This window comes from Rhyacophila brunnea, unplaced genomic scaffold (genome assembly GCF_057557595.1).
Source record: "Rhyacophila brunnea isolate RB1 unplaced genomic scaffold, BYU_Rbru_1.0 scaffold_1, whole genome shotgun sequence".
Lineage (NCBI taxonomy): Eukaryota > Metazoa > Arthropoda > Insecta > Trichoptera > Rhyacophilidae > Rhyacophila > Rhyacophila brunnea.
Window position 1 is genome coordinate 10590206 of NW_028232751.1, and position 14863 is coordinate 10605068.

The window sequence follows — 14863 nt, forward strand, 5'->3', positions numbered from 1 at the left end:
CTGGCGTAGAAATCATTTAAAAGTGGAGACATGGCGAAATTTTTTTTTGTCATTTTGATTTCCTAAGCTCCAATTTTTTATGAATACCTTCACTTTGTCGTTTTAAATCACTGAATGCATTAGATTTATTCACTATTTTTTTTTTAATTTCTACCAAATAGACAGTTTTAACAACAAAATTATCGTTCCTAAACAAATTTGCCTCAAATTTCAACATTATGATTAATTTGACCCTTTTATTTCATTTTTTACGATATAGCCATTGCGCTTCACAATAGTATAGAAGTGTGGGATTATAAAATTAGTCTCCATATTTGCAGAAAAGTTTGCAAACAACCTTTTATAGGACTGTTTTTTTTGTAGTTTATAACTAGCGGCCGTTTTATGAACTATGCATTTGCAAACTGCAAACCTGTGGCTACATTAATTGTGTTAAACTTTTCGCGCCTCCCTTTGCAACACTCCGCGCCTCCCAGTTTGAAAATCGCTGTGTTAAATAATTGACGTCACCTTTTTTTAGACATGGGGATTATTTTTTTTTGGCTTCTCACGGATTATTTTGGCGTTGTTTTTCTTCTATTGTCAACCTTTTTTCCGATTTCTCAAAATTATAGTATTTTGGGCGTACTATACCTGTTTTATATCGTACATAGTACGGAGACGAAAATTATAGTACAAATACTATAATTATAGTACGGTTGGCCAGTGTAACGCTATTGTCCATAGATAATATACGCTATTGTCGATATTTGTCCGTTGTCGCCAGTGCTGCCATCTTTTCAAAGTGAAATTATAGTACAGAACCTCCAAAATCATAGTATTTAGGGAAAAAATATATTACGCGTTGTCATTTCTGTTGAAAAATGAAAATGTATAGGTGTTTTGTTTCTCAGAAAATAAAATAACGGAGAATTTGAGAAACTCCGAGACCCCTTATTATGTAGGTAACTCTTACGACCATAAATGCACCGATTTATACGGGCGACTGTAGACATCTTGAAATTATGAGATAACAAATTTATACAAAAGCCACGCCAAATTATTCTCGAAATAATCAATAAGTATTACAACGCTCTTTAGAGGCGCTGTTTTGACACTTAGTGCAAGAACGTAGTGATCGCGCGGGGGCGGCGCGGCGGCGTCTTGCAAAACTCAAATGTATAACTGTGTGTAAAATGTTCGTAGACAGTGTCTTTTTTGTGGCATTATACACACGGTTATACGTTTGAGTTTCGCAAGACGCCGCCGCGCCGCGCCCGCCAAATGACTACGGCCGAGCACTTACATACACACTGATTTTTTCATCACTTATAATATTCAGTCACATTAAAAACAAAAATTTCTCGTGTTTGTTTTGTAAAGGTTTTTTTAATAGCCCGATCGAGATGGGGTATGCATTGTTAAACTAAATATATAAATTGTATCGTGTAAAACCAAAGAGATCGAAGACTAGAGAGGGAACATTCCATCATTTAGGTACGTAAAAAATACGAATCGGAGAAAGACAGTTGGTATTACTGGAGCTGCTACCTTCAAGTTCGTGTCGTAAAACAACATGGCGGATATAATTTTGTTATTTTCTCGATCTTGAAAGAAGTGAGATATTTTCGTCGACATTTTAAGTAAAAAAAACATAGTCTTTTGCAATGCAATAGGATGCAAAGCCAGAAGAAATGCCGCCGTATCTTTTCACAAGTGTTTATAATAATAATATTACATTTTTCTTCACAGTTTTCTTCACATTTTTCTTCACAGACAAATCAGTGTTGTATTATTCTACGTTATTATTCCGCTAAAAAGTGTTTAATACTGGAAGAATACAAAAGCTTCAAATACACTCTATGACGATCGGTCATATATATGTCGAAAAACCCGTTTCTTATGTTGGCGTCCTGTGTCACACAGTGTAAATACGATGTCATAGCTGTCATATAATATGTATGTATAAATATCGGAATGGCATAGATTTGATCATAGACACTAAAACGTTCTTAGCATATATGTGCCCGATCGTCATATAGTCTATTTGAACCTTAATAGGTTTATTTCTGAATTATTTATATCTTCAAGAGGATCACCAAAACCAGCCACCAGGGCAGTTATAGGGAATTGAATAAGGTCAGTCCTGTTAGAATCAGGGGTACAAGAACCACCTGGCAGTGTCCGATCAGCGGTGGCTTCCTTAAACTGGCTAGAAAAATACCCGATAGATGACATCTCAGAAAGGGGTAACTGGCGTAGTGACTTGACATTTCACGACTACTACCAGAGAACGATGGACACACCACCATCAGAAGAGGAAAAGAACCATTAACTTCTCTATTCAACCCTATACATTGAACGGCACGTTGGACTATACCTCGTCAGTCAATTATGGTCACTTACAGGAATTTGACATACCCAACACCAGGTGATAACAAACAGATATCTCAGAGACGTCAAAGTCAAATTCTAATAATGAAAGGAGTTTTACCTACCAATAAAACTCTTATTATTCATGTTGACTTTGAAGTCCAGATAACTTCTACCTGGTTCCTTGAGCCATATCATAATGAAACAAAGGAGCCTCCCAAGCCTACGTACCTATATAAAATTGTTTGGGACGCGGGTTTTGGTATTACCAGAAAAAGAAATGACCAACCTCACGAGAAAAAGGAAGAGCAAACTCTAACTGATTTGTGTTTAATCTTTAAAAATATTGTGTGTTTTGTGTTAATAAAAATAAAATACTTATTTCCATTTGCATTATTCTTTCTTACCCTGAATCCTAATAAAGTTTTTATTGCGAGAACTTTTTATAATGAAAATACGTTTATCATAAATTACCTAGTAAGTTGTAAGCTGAAGTATTGATAAAAAAATACTCAGTGGGGCGTTTTTATGTCCAAGTACGGCCCATTTAGAGCAAAGTGTACCAATTTTCAGAGAAATATAACTTTGGCTCACAAAACGTGTACGCACTGATATTTCTGTGCTCCCTCTGTGTGAGGAGGCCAATCTCTTTGTGTAAAACATACTTTTCAACACAGACGCAGCGTTTACACACTTACTATATGCGCACGAAAACGAGTGTGTTTCTGCGCAGATCCGTTTTCAAGTTGCTTTATCACATATTGCTGATAGTACCATTATGTTGAACATGCATCATATTTCAAAATCAGATATAACAATTTGTGAAACGTAAAATTTACTTTGATTCTTTATTTTATTATTACGTATTCTCATGGTAAATAATGTGTAATATTAGGTATATTAAATAATAAGCATTATTTCGGCGAAAAAACATGGTTATGTATCCACAATATAAAAAATAAAACCGTTCGTACTGTCTATGGTATGAACTGTCACTATTTTTAGAAAAATAAATATTGTAAAATATATTATGTTCGCTATGAGTACAATATTATTATGTTTGTGTTTGGCGGCAAGAGATATTTCAAAGCATTAGATTGTTTCATTGTTTAACACTAACGTTGTCATATATTTTATAAAATACAAATACTCCATACATAAAAATATAATATGCAGTTCGTTCATAATAATAACATTGTCCCTCTTTAACGTCAAGTATAACCATAGACTAATTTTGACAAACTGTATGGCCAATCGGTGATATGAAGCGATAGGTATATTAAATTTGGAGAATGGCAGTAAATTTAAAAAATATATAATTGACCATTCCTCCATTCTTCGCTATAGCGTTTAAAAGCCCGGTTGTCAGCGAACCACCGTTTTCGCAGGGAAATTTTGGATCAAATTGTGTTTCGTTACTGGCTTGTAGGTTGATTGCTAAACCAGGTAATTATTATTCTAACATAATTTTATTTTAACGTCATTTATACAGAGTACGGGTAGAACTTGTTTTATCTTACTAAAATAGCTGCGTCTAAATATAGCGTATTTTCATGTTGGTCAATTACCTTGGTATTCTTTATAAATATATGTAGTATATTAGTCTCTGTTCTTTATAACCAATTATTTTATATGCAGTGACAGATCAAGGCTAGCGAGATCCTACCTTCAATTTTCATGTTTGTTGATTGTGATAAAAGAATCTTAGCGCGTACAGGTGGAAAACTCGCATTTCTGTACGAACAGATAACACTGAATTTAAAAGATAATATATTATAAATTACTTGGACGAATGTTGGTGCTTTTTACTGTTTACTGAAACGTGATTTCATACCTATTTATACCTATACCATTTATGGTGAAATATTGGAACCATTTATTTTGCGGGTATGTTGTGGATATTTTGGTTGGTCGAAAATGTCACTACTTGTTTTGTTTTCTGTTATAAATATAATAAAAAAAAATTATTCAATTTTCAGTAAGTGCCTAATGTTCAATCAGAAATAAATTGATTTGACAGATAAGTTATTATATCTAAGAATTTCAGTGCTACTTATTCATTTATAATGAGGCTACTTTTTTCAAACACCGCTCGTCTCAATAATTTTGAAAAATATTAACCTTGAATGACGTTTTGTAAAAAAAATACACTTTAAAGAATTTTTTTAGAGAGCAGCCTCGAACCCAAATATCAAATCTAAATAAGTAACACGAAACTTTCAAACATTCCACAATCATTTAGTTTCAAAGACGGCTCGTTTCACGTTAGCCAATAGGAGCTCAGCTTTTGAGTCATGTAACTAAAATTTTAGTGGTATCTATGTCATTTAGTTGAATACTTGTATAGGTGGGTTTACATGTGCATGGATTTACTGCTGATAGTACCTACATATTATCACGGCCATAACAAAAAATGTACATGTAAACACGTATTATCGTGCAAGTTGCAAGATTGCATGCATGGATCAAAAAAAGTTCAGAAGCTTCTGAATTTTTATGCAACAATTGGACTGTGCGATATCTGCGCCTGCGCAGTTGAACGATAGTGGAGAACCTGCCGGGAAAAAAAAACTACCGCGCAGATACTTACTCATTTTGATGTTAACCGATTTTCACTGCCTGTCAAATAGCACCATACAATGACAACACCGCGTCTCGCTGTCTCATTCTTAAAGAGTACTTTAAGAATGATATTGGCGAGACAGTCAGCATTTTTACGTGAAACAGTTATTATCGCTATAGTTTAAAATACAGACTATGGTGCAAATAAATCCATGCACGTGTACAGGCGCTATAATCCAAATTGTTAAGTTGTTGAAACGGCTCTATCCAACTTTCACTTTCAAACCCGGCTTGATACATACATTAAGTGTAAATAGATTCTTTATTAATATTGAAATGAATAAGTTTCCTTTTGTTTTCTTATTTAAATATACTACGTAGTTACACTACAAATGAACCAAAAAAAATCATACAATTTAGTCTGTAAAACAGTTTATGGCATTTTGCCGCAAAAAATGTTTTTTGGAGCCGGGTTTGCAAATAGTAGCCTCATAATTACAAAATTCTTACTTATTCCATTTTAATTTCACCATTTAAACTGGCAGTGCTGTAATTTAACCTTAATGATGTAGGTATACCTAATTAATAATTTTATTCAACATACTTAAGTCTTCATTTAAAATACATTATTATCTATTTAGTAGTTAGAGATATTGAAAATTCTAATTTCTTGAAAGGCCAAATCAGTCTGATAATAAATATACCTGTAATAAGATCATGAATATATCTCCATAAACACGTAAACTTTATATAAAAACTGTTAATGTTTTTATTCAAAGGATTATGTTTTTTGTATTGCTCTGTTGATGGAAAACATGTGGAAATGTACTAGCGACTAAGTGTGGCCATATTTGTGCGAAATTTTTTACTGCTTCAAGTGACGCATAGTCTTGTGGAATGCTGTTTTACAGAGAGCAAGCAAGACACGACATTAACTCATTTAGTGCTAACACTGCGACTGGCGCGTTTGGAGTAGTTGACCATTAGATATAATTAACATGTTATTTAAATGTGGTAATTAAAAGGTCAGCAATGATTGTGTTATACAATGTAGACTGTCGAAATCACATTTAATTTTTTAATTTGATAGCATTATTTGCAATGTAGACAGACCTACATTGAGTTTCGAAAAAATTATTGTCCTTATGCATTTTCATAGCAGCAAAAGTTTACAAACCATTGTATAATTTGTTTGCAGACATGTATATTGGTCTGGAGTAGTCTTCAAAAACAGTGTTGCATACTATATTGGCGATAGCATTTATCTGTATTATGATTATGATGAGATATGATTTTGTTCTAATAGTGTGCACCAAAAATTTTCTGAAAATAAAACGTAATACTATATTCCTTATCATATTGAGGTAACTCATTTAGTGTTGACAACACGACTGGCGCGATTGCATTAGTTGGCCATTAGATATAATTAACATGATATTTAAATGTGGTAATTAATTAGTAATTATTTGGTCAGCAGTAAATGTGTTAAGCTCTGAATGGGTTTTGGTCTGCTTAAGGAAACTTTTTCATAACTTCATTTCAAAATTTATAACCTTCAACAGGTTGCTCAAGGGTTCAAGTCAAGTTGTATCTAATAGTCTTAATAATAACATTTCCTTTCAGATTGTGTCGACCTGATATTTGAGAACAGAGTTGCTGGGCAAGTTGTGATTGTAAAATAAAAATGTTGCCAATTGTGCAGATGATTTCTGATGCGTTGAGTATTATGACAATATCGTCATGCCTTGTTTTGAAAGTCCCACAGATCATGACTTTGTATTCGTTAAAATCAGCCGAAGGAATGAACATGAAGGGACTTAGTTTGGAGCTTTTCAGGTTAATATATTACAAAATTTCGTTTGACTTTTTAAATAATAATAACACAATTTATTTATGTTACTGACGAAAACAGTGTTGTTAATCAGTCTTCAAAGTTTTCCAATCATGTAGCTCAATTTCAGTGAAAGCATTTCAGTTAAGCGCTTACTGTGCGCATGATTCTAGTAGAATTTATCTATGATCGAATTTTTAAAAAATCAATAAATTTTTCTAATTTTTTGATTTATAATCCATGATGATATTTATTAATTAATTAAAACAATTTGAAGATCACTGTTTGTTTTATCAACTATTATGACAATAATTGAAATAGTGCTTTACACTGCTTGCGGCAATTTAAAGTTTTTTTAATATTATTAATTGTTCAATAAAAAGTAAGTATATGAAATAATTTGCATGAATCATAGACAGTTGATAGCATAGAGGCGAAAGCGCATACCCATAAAGTAAAAGACATGGGTTTTGAGTCCCACTCGGCTTAGAACTTTTTCTAATATGTACCTATTGTTTCTGAGTTTTTTTAAATTATGTTTTTGTTTAATCTAATATATAAATTAATGAGTTGTTTCATTGTGTTCCAGTTACACCGCCATGTTGTTGTACAATTTTTGTAATGGTTACAATCTGCTTTCATACATGGAGTATCCAATTATACTAGTGCAAGAACTAGTACTAATATATTTTGTATTAAAGTACATGGATATGCTGAAAGATTCAAATATTCGTATCTGTATTGTGGCGTACTTCGTTCTGTTTGGATTGTTTACAAAAGGCATTCTTCCTGCATCCATTCTAACACTTATTGTAGTGAGTATGATAATCAATCAAATTCGTCATTTCAATATGATGGTACTTACAAGCTTCAGTATATTATGATGTGACAGAATTCAAAAGTTGTTGTACTTTATTTAGGATAATTAGATCATAAAATAACTACAGTTGAACTGCAATTATCCGGATAGCAATTTCAATAAACAAAAATTGCGGTGTTCTGTCATTGAAATAAATGACAAGTTGGATATTATAACCAATGACTTGAAAAGGGGTAATTCATGAGATTTTTTAGTATAATAAATATGGCGACAGAATCTCAACTATCAGATATAAAAAGACATGATAAACATCTGAAAAAAAAATCAAGGAATCAAAGGATGTATTTTCACGTGATATTTACCCACCAATTCTTAGGTAAGGGCCAAGGAACTGTATGAAGGTTAAAAATTATTAAGCTTAGCCTAAATAATCTATAGATGATACTTTGTCATATCAGATTTTAGAAATTAACGTTTAGATCTAGATCAAAATTTAAGATATAAAGCATTTATGTTAAAATTGACAATGTTTATGATAATACTCTTATGGTATTAATATATTTTATTTTGTGGTAAAAAAATATTTATCATAATGAATAATACTGTCATAGGTCGAATTGACAGTTCATGAATTGTCTACTTAGTGCTTAAGCGCGTGGCTTTAGCACTGGCCTCTAATGTCGGAGGTCCCAGGTTCGAATCCTGGGTCTGGCAATTACACATATTGTTTTTCAATTAGTGTATGAGTCAGAGTATGGACCTAATAGGTTGAGCAAGTGGCTGACATCCATTTCTTGTAAAAATAAAATCTGTTAATACAAACCTACACTCTGTGGAGGCCCATATGATCCTATTAGGATTGAACATGGACGAAAGAAGAAAAGAAAATATAATTTGGTTTTTTCTTTTGTTTTCTTTATAGCCGATTTGCACCCCAATCAGCGCTTCAAGTAAACTCGTGTTCCTCTATGAAATTGTGCATTCCAAGAAATCACAGGCGGTGTCCCTGTTAACCTGGCTTATATCTGCGCTCACTAACGCTTGTGAGTATTAATTTATTGTCAGTATATAATCTATAGCATATAAATGCGTTTGTTTTTTCAATATGAGTTTTTTTCAGTGCAAAGACCCGAAGCGTTGGGCAAGTGGTCAACAGCCATTTCTCGTAAAAAGTTTATTAGTATACCTTCCACTTTGTGGAGCCCCGTGTTACAGGTAGGAACGAAAATGGTAATTTATTTACTGTTGTGTAGTAATGTTCTTTTTGGACTGGATTTAAGACTGGCTTTTGCCTCTGCGCGAAACTTTGAAATACCAATTTTCCGACTATAGTGAATCCTGGTAATGCATAATGAAAAGGCATCATATTTGATTTGAAAAACAAAAAATGGCCGGTTTAAAACTAAAGACTTTATTGATTACAAGTCAGGCATGTTACCAATACCCTATTCCACGAATCATGTTATTGACAAATTAAAACTATATACCATGATTTTTCATTCAGATTTAATTATATTATAGAAATCATCGTTTATCTGATTGATTTGAAAAATAATAGTATGGATAAATGATATTCAAAACGAATCTGTCTATTTATCTATTCTGTCCACTATTTCATTACATGTTTCACAGGGACAAAGTCACAGACGATTGCTGTCGAGTAATAAACATTTATGATAATACTTCAAACAGTTGGCGTACACGTCACCATACAAGAGAATAGAATACAAGAAAAATATATTGAAAACTGCTGTACACATTTAGCTTTTAAATCAAAATTAATAAAACCATTTGTCACCACCTACTTTGAAGAAGTTCAACTTTGCTTCACATACACTTATATTATGTGCAGTATCCAGTTGAAAAGTGAACTATACTTAATAGTCCTGTTTCATGGTTGCACCGATTTTACACCAAATCACAGCAAGACTTTTAACTACCTCAATAATATCAACTTATATACATGCCGCTATTATTTTTAAAGATAACAGACTATAGTTATTGAACTTCAAAAACTATTTGTGTTGGCATAGTGTCGATTACAGGCTGTAAACAGTTTCTAAAACAAAGTGCCAGAATATGTGATACATTGTAACTAATGAGTATAATATAAGTTTGAATTTAAAAATTTATTGCTTATTATGAGTAATCGACTTGCATAGACAATTTCTTCGAAAATCTGTGCTGCTGTGCGATTGATTGTATGTACAGTGATTTCTTATCTACTTTTTGTAACAATTTAACTAAAAAATTTGTATGTTTTTATGTGTCCCAGCACGAATATTCACTGTGTATGTGGATTCTGCTGACATGAATCTTCTGATGAATTTTGGAATATCAACTATACTAAGCTCATCAATACTCATCGCTGCTTGGTTCTACAAGACAAAAGAGGAACCAAAGACTAGAAAAGAATAAAAGTATCATTGGTTAGACCTTCAACTCTTTCTTTATCTCATGGGACTATTTGTTATAAAAATATACATTGTCATGGCTTTTTCTCTTCCTATACATGTCTCAAATTGTATAAAATTTCTTAAGTGATTACAATGAAACAAACTTAAATAATACAAGTTTTCACTTCCTTGCTAATTCAACTGCCTTTAATATTTGGCTGCTCCCATTTTGAGGGAATGATTCATTCATCATCTATTTATTGACGATTCGGGTCATAAACTAGTGTTTGTAGAAAATATGCGTGTTTTGTGAATGATCGTCTGAATCATTGAAATAATTGTTACGTTTAGATAATTTAATGTATTTTTTTCCTCTCGGATTATAAATATTACTACTGATAATAGTACCTTATGAATGCAGCCATTATGATGATGACATACTATCCGTCAAAATGATGCCCATGATCATAAAAATGAGGTGAGAGAAAACTGATGAGTGCTTGAAATGTAAATTAGTTATATATAACAGTGGCGAAGACTAGTTACTCAATGACTATTTAATCGTTTCCTAGAAAAAATATTTTTAAATACAAGCATGTCATAGAACAAATTATTTGAGTAGGCATAATTATTTGAAAAGCAGGCAGTTCATAATTGGGGCAAAAATAAGTTATCATGTTTAACAACATAATCTAACATGTTTTTTCTACATTCTGCATAAATCACACAGGCTCCCTTCATACAAAATGTTGTACAATAAATTCATTAAAAAAATCTCACCGATCGCTTAATATGCCACCTGCGATTTGCAGAAAACAGCATACACTTAAATTCATTAGTTTTGAATAATAGTAGTATCGCATTCCACAGAAAGTCATAACGATAACAAAAATCAGCCATTATATTATATTTTTTTGTGTCGCACATCGGACAAGTAGTTTCTATGGAGTTTATGAAATTATGGGGCGAAAATTGAATTACATCTGAAAATCGATGATCGATGACAATTATAAGGATACCAATGACATAAATGTATAAAACAAATTAGAAGCAGTTTTCACGCACCCACATACTTATGTGTAAGAAGAGATTCACAGGTGTAATTGCTTTGTATGAAAAGTTTATAAGCATATTATAAAAAAAATGACAAAATCATTTTACTACTAATGGTGACCGTGCACTTGGGTTCTCAACTCCTTAATCAAAGTGGATCATTCAATGTACATCCCTAGCAAGCGGGATGCTGATGCAAATAATTCCAAATTGTCAAATATAACTTACGCCATGTCTACTGAAATTTCAGTATTTTTATTGAAATATTGGTCAGATGATGAGAAGGAAAACGAAATTCGCTTTTATCGATTAAACATTTTCATTCCAGATAAAGTCAACAATATGAAGTTAAGTCACATTAATTATCATTATTGCAACAATATGCTAGACCACATACCATGTAAAATATTTGAATTTATGATAATTTTGTTATTCATCGTTTACCTCGATCTAACAGACACGCTTCGCCACTGATATATAGTATTATATTATGTACCTATGATTTACCCATATTACGTACCCGTATTACATATCCGTATTACATAACTACCTACTCTTATTGTGATGTATTTTTTTATTAATTTATTTTTACCTCTGTTTTTAAACAGGCACATTAATGGTATTATTGCTCTGTTTTCTTCGCTGTCTTGACGAAAATGCATAATTAAAACAAATCGATACTTAAGACAGGTGTGACTATTTGCCGTGTATTTGGAAAAATTACATGAGTTATAAAATTTTATGGAGGTATAAATACCTCACAGTGGCGTACTTAGTAGTATGACTGTCTCTGAAACCATGGGTACGGGTCCGATCTCGCAAAAAAAAAGATATTGCTTTCACAGAGCATGAACCAAATGGGTTGGGCAAATGGCTAACAATCATTATTTCGTAAAATAAGTGTAATCACCGCTTATGAGTGAACATCGTAATTTTAAATTGTAAAAATGAACATAAAGTAGTACCATTTATAAGATTTTAATTAAAAAGTAACTAGAGTGCGACATCTTTAAGAAAAATTGTAGCGATTCAGAGAACTAAAATGCTTAATATTTGGTTTATATTTAAAACAATTATTTTCTTTAAATTATGGTTGAAAAATACACATTTTCACCAAGATAGTGAATAAAATGAGCAAATCACCTTAAGGTCAATTGTAAATATTTAGTCAATAACTACAGTCAATTATAATTTATGATATTAACAATAATTTTATTTAAACCGGTGAATTTTTGTAACTTGACTAATGAACTTGGCGTACTATCAATTGGTAGTGAATGGTCAAGGTAAAGATGGATGCTCGAAATTTACATGCCGTACGATGAGAAACACTCCTATTAGATTCATTTAATTTTGGTACTACCAGAAAATGAGTGCTACATTATGCATAAGTGATTTATGTTCAATGTTATTTGTTGTGATATTACATTTTACTACATATGTCATTTTGTATAAATTTTAATAGTGACATTTTACCTCAGTATACGTATTTGAGTTGTTCTCGTGTTTCATTTATTGCTCGACAATGAAGTTGCTATGTAGTAAAATATTCATGGGCCAGCCCACTCTTGCCCCATTTGGCTATATTAATTTTTGTGATATAATAGAAGTTGTAAGTATATTATCTTCATGTAAATAATAAGATGCCAGCTCAAAACTTTGTTATTATTAATTTGTATTTGACCAGTGATATTTAGGCCAATTATTTTTTGATGATTAATTATTTATCTATGGTAGTATTACACAATTATTGTACTCCTAGTATTAAATGTAGTTTGTCGCAAAAAATCAATGAAAGTGGCACTATTTTGTACCAATATTTTAAGCCAAGCAAATGCATAATTGTTGCCCAGTATTACTTTTTACCATTTTATTATTATTTTTGTTTTGCTTTGTATAATTTATTTACATACATTATTTTTTATTCTTGTTTATTTAGTGTGTATGAAATGCTACCACACTAATTTTTTTATAATACATTAATATTACTTAATTTCGTCTCATAAAAACTTTAAAGTGCGATAAGAAACTAATTCTCAAGGTAGTTTACAAAATTCAATTAAATTTGAATATAGATTTAATTTCCATCAAATATCCTCATACTCAATAATATTATGTAATATAATATACAAGATTATAACTTAATGAATTTATAGTGACGATTGTAATAATATATTTTATTGTTATTGCAATATTTAATATTATAAATCATTTTATGCTCTGTACCTACTGTTATAAACAAAACACAAATATATATATATATATATATTCTAAAATATGCAGATATGTTGTTATTAATTACCACTGTCACAAATAAAAATATATAATATACAATGTATATAATGTCTTTCCATCATTCTACAGAAAAGGATTATACTCGTATGTATACTTTTTGTAATTGTGTTCATAATGTAGTAATAGATTTATTTCATTCTTTCAAAGGCCATGAATATAATATATTCACCAAATTCTTACATAATCAATGTCAACTGGTGTGTTTCAATGGCTATATCCGTATTATTCAATATCGATGGGTAATTATCATCATTCTCATACATAATTTGAAAACACCTCAGAAAAAATCTTGAAAAAAATATCATTTATGAAAATTAATGAAAAAAAACACTTTAATATAAACGAAAATATTAAATTGAAAATGTCCATTTACAGCAAACTGCTTAAACAGTTGCATTCAAAGTTAGTAATGAAATAGCACTACCATCGGAATTCCGCATCCTTGCTAGTATGTACCTATATGACTGTGGATTAGATTAGACTTCTAATAAGGTTTTTTGATATATGTTTTTTTAAACTAATCTTGAGATACATAACTTAAACACTAATTAACTCACCAATTATTATTTGTTGTATGTGTAAAACAATTTTTCTTGAAAAAAATGGATTTAGTGCCCATACGCACTTGCGGCAGGCCGCCTTGCGGCTATCCGCGGCAGCCTGCCGCCTATCGTTTTTTGTATGCTAGATTTGGATAAATATCAGTATGTGTCCTATTTTAAAATTAATTGATTAGACGGAATATTAGCTACTAACAAGATAATATGTCACCTCTGGCAGTGATCCGTTAGTTAGGTAGGTATGTAAATGTTCGTAAACAGTTTTGTTGCATTTCAATCAATTATTAATGGTTTGCTGTGTTTAGTTCGTTCACAAACTGGCGTATGTTGGTGTGGTTAGTCATAAAACAACATTAATGTCATAATGTTATTTTAAAGGTTTATTAGCAATCGTATTGTTGATTTTTTCGATAAGTAACGTTTAATCTACAATGCAATGATAATTTTATTGCTGTTATATTTATAGTTTGGGGCCCTTGCTTCTGCCGTATGCAGTGTAATGCATAGTCCAGATCAATATACATTAATTAATATAAATTATCTTAGACAACACCAACATAAACCCTTCTAAACCGCCCGCCCACATGAGGATATCAGTATGTTTCAGGATCAGATACCCACACACTCAAATTTTCTTAAACTGAGTTAACCTTTCTAATAAAAAGTGCCCATGGGAGAGAGTAGTATGGTGGGCTAACAAAAATAAATGATAAATAATAGTACAAAAACTAAAGCAATAAGGACATAAAAACTGACTTGAAATCTTTAACGTGAGACCTGGCGGCGGCGCTCGTGTTGTATCTTGTCTATGGTTTTAGATTTCGAAGTATTGAAAGTACTGAAACGCGAGTGGAGGGGATGTAGTTCTCCAAGCCGCCGCCTATCACCGTAAAAATTTCGCACTGTATCTGAAGAAATCTTCACTTCCGCAATAAGACGCCGCAATTATTTTAATAATTATCCGTTTCGCCGCGGAGCATTTAGTTAACATGCT

General features: G+C 31.7%; 1 protein-coding gene across 3 annotated transcripts; it reads left to right on the forward strand.

Annotated features, from left to right (window-relative positions):
* The first annotated feature begins 3318 nt into the window (after window positions 1-3318).
* Window positions 3319-11834, forward strand: LOC147079458 (solute carrier family 66 member 3). 3 transcript variants are annotated; one of them, XM_085941225.1, is made up of 5 exons: window positions 3319-3798; window positions 6538-6750; window positions 7335-7560; window positions 8488-8608; window positions 9841-11834. In XM_085941225.1, the coding sequence occupies exons 2-5, from the start codon at window positions 6599-6601 to the stop codon at window positions 9981-9983; spliced, it is 642 nt and encodes a 213-aa protein (XP_085797351.1). In that variant the 5' UTR covers window positions 3319-3798; window positions 6538-6598; the 3' UTR covers window positions 9984-11834. The 3 variants fall into 3 exon arrangements, with proteins under 3 accessions (XP_085797351.1, XP_085797339.1, XP_085797344.1); XM_085941213.1 differs by lacking the exon at window positions 3319-3798 and adding an exon at window positions 3989-4239; XM_085941218.1 differs by lacking the exon at window positions 3319-3798 and adding an exon at window positions 5874-5939.
* The last annotated feature ends 3029 nt before the right edge of the window (window positions 11835-14863 follow it).

Excerpts from the sequence above, each read along its gene's own strand:
- LOC147079458 (XM_085941225.1), top strand. The coding sequence starts at position 6,599 with ATGTTGCCAATTGTGCAGATGATTTCTGATGCGTTGAGTATTATGACA. Across the intron at positions 7,561-8,487 it reads CCATTCTAACACTTATTGTA|CCGATTTGCACCCCAATCAG; the intron begins GTGAGTATGATA and ends TTTTCTTTATAG. Across the intron at positions 8,609-9,840 it reads ATCTGCGCTCACTAACGCTT|CACGAATATTCACTGTGTAT; the intron begins GTGAGTATTAAT and ends TATGTGTCCCAG.